The sequence below is a fragment of the Echinops telfairi genome, unplaced genomic scaffold (assembly GCF_000313985.2).
Source record: "Echinops telfairi isolate 266 unplaced genomic scaffold, ASM31398v2 ScPeMD7_31;HRSCAF=116, whole genome shotgun sequence".
NCBI lineage: Eukaryota > Metazoa > Chordata > Mammalia > Afrosoricida > Tenrecidae > Echinops > Echinops telfairi.
The window spans coordinates 60,107,456-60,114,943 of record NW_022103928.1 but is presented as its reverse complement, the minus strand read 5'-3'; the positions used below and the strand labels follow the sequence as shown (position 1 = coordinate 60,114,943).

Below are 7,488 nucleotides of genomic sequence, written 5' to 3'. Positions count from 1 at the left end.
ATATATATATAGTATCATTTATACACAGTGGAAGGAAGTGTACAGCTCAATTATTAAAATGTTCTGGCATTTTTAGGACCATATATTTTACACTTTAAAAAAAATGTTTCAGGTGGACATCACAGGCCATCATCGTTTTAAAGCGTAGCTGGGGCCTTTTTGAACATCAGTGACCTCATTCCTTGGGCGCCCTGGTGGTGTCGTGGTTCTGAGCTGGCCTGCTGCCCTCTAGGTCAGCAGTTTGAAACCACCAGCCACTCTGTGGGAGAAAGAGGAGGCTTTCTACTCCTATAAAGAGTGACAATCATGGAAAACCAACCAACCAACCCCAGGGACAGTTGTCCCCTGCCCTGTAGGATCTCCATGAATCAGAATTGGCTCATCGGCGGTTTGATTTTTATCTCACCCTTTAGACCTGTGGTTGTTTGTAGTCTAAGAGTTCTAACCACTGTGTTGGGGGAGACGTTCCCTACCATATCCACTTTGTTGAATTTGCAGGGTCTTAAGGCCTATATTATTTCACTTTGATAAGCATACATATATGAAAGCATCTGACATCTCCACTTCAGTGACACTAATTATGCTCATCTGGTTTTCCACCCATCACCTGTATCCACACCCATATTACATGAGCTCCCTGAACAGAAGTTCCGTGTAGCTTGGTTAATTTTTAACAATGTACCTACCACCAGGTCAAGGTGTAGAACATCTCCAGGACCCCAGAAGGCAACCTTGTTCCTTGTCTTAGTCAAGAACACCCTCAAGAGAACCATTTCTCTGACCTCTATCACCATAAATTAGTTTGTATAATCCCATTCTCTCGTATTTCAAGAAAGACCAGGTCTGGTAAGCTCATCAAGCATGTTGCTGCAGCTAGCAGTACTCCATCCTTTTTCATGGCTATATAGTCTTCCATTGATTGAATGGTTAACATTTGAAAATGTTTTCCACTCAATAAGTTGTTTCCAATTTGGGGCTATAAAGCTTCTATGAGTATCCTCCTGTCTTGGTGGACATCAACACTCTTATTGGGGTGGGGTGGAGCACAAGGGGGGAGAAAGAGGAGGCAGTTTGCTTTCATAAAGATCTACAGCCCCGGAAACTCTACTGAGCAGTTCTACTCTGTCTGATGGGGTTGCTATGAGCCAGAGTCAACTGACTGCAGTGGGTAGGGTGGTATAGGCATGAGCTGAATTGCTGAGCCATAGGCTAAATACCATTGTACTTTGGTAGCCACCACCATCCATCAAACAGTACCCAAACTTAGAAGGGTTTTCAACAAATATAATTAAAAATTATCCACCAAATGTACCCAAATAAGTCAGACTTGTACATTATTTATTTTATATCATTGAGCGCGTATTTCCATTCCATTCACAGAATTTTATCCTATTAACATAATATACTTTGGTGCTTGAAACTTTTAAGAATGGACTTATCAGACTTATTGCTCAATGGAAATCTAGAAAATTTTCCCATTGATCCAAAACGTTTCTTTTTCTGCTGGGTTGTTTTATCATTATCAGCATGGTTATGACATGATTCGGCAAAACAGCATCAACATTAAAATAAGATGTAAACTTGTATAGGAACTGAGTCGGGTGGGGAGGCAGGGGCGGGCTCATCTGGCAGTGTTCTTCCAGGTATAGGTGTGTGAGAACTCGGGGTTCCATGCAGATTCGGAATCAGAAGGTCTGGGCGGAGGGTGGCGGTGATGCACTGTCTGCAACCTTCCAGGTTGCCGCTGATTCTGCTGGTCCTAGGATCACACGATGAGTTGCAAAGGTTTATGGGCCCTCAATCCCTTGATGATGGTTCATGAGAGAAGCTTGGTTACTCTAGAAGGGTTGGTGGTTGGAATCCACCCAGGGGCACCTTGGAAGAGGGGCCTAGAGATCTAGTTTGACTGGGATCCACAGAGTTACCAGGAGGTAGTGTCAACTCCATGCCAATAGGTTTGGGATTTGCCTTTGGTTAAAGGAGGATGCGCCAACATTTTCAACTATCCTGCTCGCTCTTGGCACCCAGATACGTGGCCCCTGTGGGGCACCACACTCGGGTCAAGTTCTAGCTGAGTGAGGAGTTGGTCTTTCATCAGGACAGGGGGCCTGATGAGGAGGGAAAGGTCATGCACCTTGACAGCGGCAGTCTCTTTGGCAGAGCGGGGTGAACAGAAGCTGGGGATCTGAAATCAATTCTTTCATAACTCTCCCGGCCTGCACGTCCTCTGGGCAGTCTCCATGCAGCCAGGCAGGTTGGCCCCATTTTAAGGACGGGCTCTGACAGATGTTCCCGGCGGCATCAGCCCTCTCTTCAGACAGACATGGAAAGGTCTGGCTGAACGGTTTGGAGAGTCGGCGAAGGGAATCCTAGAAGCAAAGTCTGGGACCAAATGATGAGAGGCCTTGAATTCCACACCCAAGTTGTTAGGCACCGTGGAGGGGGTCCAACTCATCAGGACCCTATGAGACAGAGAAACCGCCCCATCTCATTTTCCCGGCCGATCTTGGTGGGAGCAGGTCACAGGACCTTTCTCCCAGGGAGCTGCAGGGTAGGTTAAACTGTCAGCTTTTCGGCCGGCCGCCCAGGGCTCCCTCGGTGCCAATGGGCTGCTCTGACTCCCCAGGCAGAGGGGGAACCGTGGGGGAATTTCCAGCCAGAAGGTGGTGTGCAGATGGCTTTGAGGACACAGCCCTGGGGGATGGCCTGGCAGGAGTGCCATCATGGGGGTGGCAGCAGTGACGGTAGGATAGGTGTGAGGGTGAGGTGAAGTGTGGTTGTGATTTTGAACTCTGTGATTTTGAACTCTGGTTCCCAGCTGCCATCGAGTTGGTCCCTGACCCCAGCAACCCCGTGCACTTGGAAAAGAATGCTGCCAGCCCTTCACTGCCCTAAGATCTGCTGGGGCTATTTTTCCATTTGCAACATTTCAAAAACAGAGCCTAGCTTTTCTTCCCCACCCATCCTAGTCTGGAAGCTCCATGTACCCAGCATCACAGCCCCTCGCAGGCTTGCACAGACAGGCAGGTGGTAGCTGGACATGAGGGGCAAGGACCCAAACCAAACTCAGTCTCCTGCATAGAGAGGCAGATTTGGAGCATTGGCCCCAGCGTTTCCTAGAATGTGGGCAAGAGTCCATTCAGGGGATCTGTGGTGGTACATGACACTGAAGGTCATTCGAAGTGGGACGGAGTCATGGTGTGAAAGAGAAAGAGGTGCCACCAAAGAAGAGACGAGCCAGTCAGGGTGCAGTGTAGCACCGTTGAAACATACAACTTTCCTCTAGTGCCTTAATGCTTCCGCCCCCCCCCACCACTATCATGACCCCAATTCTACCTTACAAATCTGGCTAGACCAGAGCAAATACACGGGTACAGATAAGAGCTGGAAACACAGGGAATCCAGGACAAATAAACCCCTCAGGACCCATATTGAGAGTTGCAATACCAGGAGGGTAAGGGGAAGGTGGGGGAAGAAAGGGAGAACCAATCACCATGATCTACATATAACCCCCTCCCAGGGGGATGATGGACAACAGAAGAGTGGGTGAATGGAGATAGCGGTCAGTGTAAGACATGAAAAAATAATAATAATTTATAAATTATCAAGGGTTTATGAGTGAGGGAAGGGGAGGGAGGGGGAAAAATGAGGATCTGATACCAAGGGTTCAAGTAGAAAGCAACTGTTTTAAAAATGATGATGGCAACAAACGTACTAATGTGCTTGACACAATGTGTGGATTATGATAACAGTTGTACTAGCCCCCAATAAAATGATTAAAAAAAAAGAAAGAGTTGCCCCTTTTCAGACCCCCTTCCATCCTGAATAGATCAAGGGAATGTCTGTCAGTTCCTGTGTTTGTTGCCTGGTGTAAGTAAGCCATGCCCTCTGGGTAGAATTTTGCCAAATGTTTGAATCCATTTTCTGTGTATCAGCACGGCGTGTGGTTTTACATAGTTAGAGGGAACTTCTCGCTCTGAGTAAATTCATTTCAGAAAGAAAATAGAGTTCACTTTTGAGATCAAACGAAGGACTAAAAATGCTGGCAGTTAACATACTCAGGCGCTAACCCGAAGGGTAGGGGGTTCACGTCCACCCAGAGCCACTTGGAAGAAAGGGCTGGCGATCTAGTGCTGAAAAAGCAGCCATGGGGAACTTGACGGAGCACAGTTCCACCTGGACGCACATGACAGACACGGTGGGGTCGGCGTGCGGTGGGAAACACTGGATTAGACAGTGTGGCAGAAAGATCTGTGCTAACGTTCCATCTCTAACGAGGCTTTGGATGGTGCGGGGTGGGAGCGAGTGGGTGGGCAAGGGTTGTGGGGGAGGGGCGTTGTGAATGGCAAGGGCAGCCCGGGGTGGGTGACAGTTCAGCTGGGGTGTCCCACTGCAGTTCCTGTCACCAGCCTAATGCTCTCCCACCCCTCGCCTTGCTTCTGTCCGCAGAGATCCGCACGCAGCTGGTGGAGCAATTCAAGTGCCTGGAGCAGCAATCGGAGTCGCGGCTGCAGCTGCTGCAGGACCTGCAGGAGTTCTTCCGGCGGAAAGCGGAGATTGAGCTCGAGTACTCCCGGAGCCTGGAGAAGCTGGCTGAGCGGTTTTCCTCCAAAATCCGCAGCTCCCGGGAGCACCAGTTCAAGTGAGAAGGGGCTGGGGAAGGCGGGGGCCTGGGAACCGGGGAGGCAGCACCAGGTGGGCCGGCAGGGAGCAAAGCAGCCAGGTGGCAAAGACTCATCGGGTGGTTGGCCTTTAAGGACCTGGGGTTCCACTCCACTTGTACCACTAAAGCCTCAGTCTTCCCCGTGTGTAAAATGGAGATAGAAATCGTTTCTACGTCTAAGGCGCCGTGGGGATTTAAGTGCCGTGGGGATTTAAGTGAGTAATCCAAGAGGCAGGCAAATCCTCAGTGAATTCGTGTTAGTATTATCCTACCGCGCCCAGGCACTGGACAAGGCTCCGTTCATGCCCAAACAACCCCACCTCTTTTCAGGACTACTGTGTTAGTCTGGGAAGACTACAGAAACAAATTCATAGAGACTCATATGTGTATAGGAAAGAGCTTTATATACAAGTGCAGTTGAATATTGAGAAAATATCCCAGCCCAGTCCAGATCAAGCCCATAAGTCCACTATTAGCCCATCTGTCCGATACCAATCTATAAATTCCTCTTCAGACTTAGGCAACACATGCAATGATGCTGAATGCAGGAAGATCACAGGCCAGTGGGTGCAAAGTCTTGCGGATCCAGTGGCGGTAGAAGTATCTCAGAGCTGGCAGGGGTCTCCACGTGGCTCCTCCAGTTCTCAGGGTATGGGATCTATCAGTATAATACCATGTGACTTGTCAGTAGAGTGTTTCTCAGGGAGTGACCAGAGAAAGAGAGAGTCTCCTGCCTCCAAGGAGGAAATACAGGAGTTCCCAGAATCCTCAGGAGAAGGCCATGTCCACACAGAGGCCTCATTGGCTATGACCCGATTGACAGACTAGATTCCACCTATTCACTCTTAATCCTCTCTAGTCCCAAAATGACACCAGATTTTGTAACTATCACAACGACCAAGTCAAATCCACTGCCACTGACTTGATTTTGACGCATTACAACACTGGTGAGTTTCCAAAATGAAATCTTGCTGCTGAGAGGGTACACTGTATGGGAGCAGACAGCCTCGTCTTGATGCTGCAGACGGGCTGGTGGGTGTGAACCGCTGACCAGTCCAGGGTCTAACCCACAGTGCCACCAGGACAACTTGATCTGATCACATTGTCGTTCACCTTGGAGGCCAACCAGACTACTTCCAAAGTCCTTCGACACCTTCCCCAGGGAACTGATGCTTCGAGCACGCCTCTTCCTCACTCCCGGAGGCTGGGGTGTGGGGGGATGGCGGCACCAGCTGCAGACTGTCTCTGCCTCGTCCCACCCATGAAAGCAATGGCTTACTTCTCATGCCCAGCTCCTGGGTCCCCCAACTGCACAGCAGGCTAGGATCTGACCCTATGGGTCCAGCCCCTGAAGCAAGCAAGATGCAGCAGCTTCCCATGGCCGTGGTCCCCACCCACACTGCCCCCAGGTCATCCCACCCAGCACAGCCTCCCTGGGCTTGCCTCCTCTGCTGAGCTCACTGCGCAGCACCTGACCCACATGCATTCTACTCCAGGCCACCTTCCAGCACTTCATTCCATCTGACTCTTTCGTCATCACCCTTCTGGCCAGGGGGTTCTCTTCCTTACGCACACACCCCACCCCAACCAGTTACATGGGAACAATGATGAGGGTGGCACGGGACCAGACAGTGTTTCATCCTGTTGTGCATAATGTCGCTAGGAGCAGGAAAGGATTCAAAGGAACCTAACAACAACAAACCGGTTATTGTCCACTTGACTCCAGCGTGTGTGTCAGAGGAGACGTGGCTGATTTTTCAGGAAGGACAGCACCTTTCTTCCAAGGTGCTTCTGGGTGGATGGGATTTTTCAGGTGTTCAGTTAGCTGAGCACCCTGTTTGCCCCACCCAGTGGCTCCTCTCTTCTTTCAGCCCCACAAGACCTGTCCCCTGTCCGTACAGCCACGTGGGAATGAACACTCACGGGGTTTCCTCTCTTGACCGTGGGAATAAGAAGTTGCTTTATTAAAGGGCCGAACATCTTCTCCACAGCTGTTACTGTTTCTACCTCATCCCATCTCCTGAACATTCACGGCTGGGGAAGCACCAGTTGATAACCACTTCCGTGCACTATATCCTTTCATATCACAGAGTCTTGTTTTTTCCTGATAGATTTTTGGGGACAAGATTTTCAGGGTTTTAGAGGATAAAAGTAGAACACTCATGGGCAATTGATAAAATACAGGAAAGTAGGAGGGGATGCAATTTGGTTTCTTGTATTGACTCTCTTTTTCTGTACACCTTTCTTTTTAGAGTGGTTCTGTGTTTCCTGAAAACTTGCACTGAAAGAACATTTCTTTCTGCTCCCATAGATACGGCTCCCCCACTGACACGTGGTTTCCCCTCTTATTCGTATCTGGCCTCTGTGTGGTGCATTTGTTGCAGCCGATGGCCCACTGCCATCCACAGTGCCACTGGGGTTACTTTACTGATAAAGGCAGAGTGTCAAAATGTAGGACGCCAGATGCCGCCATGACAGCTGCATGCAGCTTTGTTGTGTTGCTCTTAAAAGGACCTGTGCTCCACCTCTCCACCTCTCCTGAACCTTTACAGCAACCTCTGCCCCTTCAGTTGTCTCCCTCGTGGCACAGTGGGTAAGCAGCTGAACTCTAACCAGAAGGTCAGCGGTTTGAACCCTCCAGCAGCCCCTCTGTTGTCCAAAGATGTGGCCGTCGGCCTCTGTAAAGGTTCCTAGCCTTGGAAACTCCGTGAGGCAGTTCTACTCTGCCTTATGGCATCGCCGTGAGTCAGAATTGACTTGACAGCGATAGGTTTGGGGTTTGGGATGTTTTTCTAGAATTTTGTGTAGTTGGACTTTTAGAATAT

General features: G+C 49.6%; 1 protein-coding gene across 4 annotated transcripts in view; it reads left to right on the top strand.

Moving 5' to 3' along the window:
• The window catches only part of SRGAP3 (SLIT-ROBO Rho GTPase activating protein 3), a 286,222-nt gene that overhangs the window by 137,837 nt on the left and 140,897 nt on the right, over nucleotides 1-7,488 (top strand). For all 4 annotated transcript variants that reach the window (XM_004702263.2, XM_004702262.2, XM_045289778.1 and 1 more), the window contains exon 2: nucleotides 4,450-4,642. In XM_004702263.2, the coding sequence (XP_004702320.1) occupies nucleotides 4,450-4,642 (193 nt within the window). The remainder of the gene's footprint in view (nucleotides 1-4,449; nucleotides 4,643-7,488) is intronic.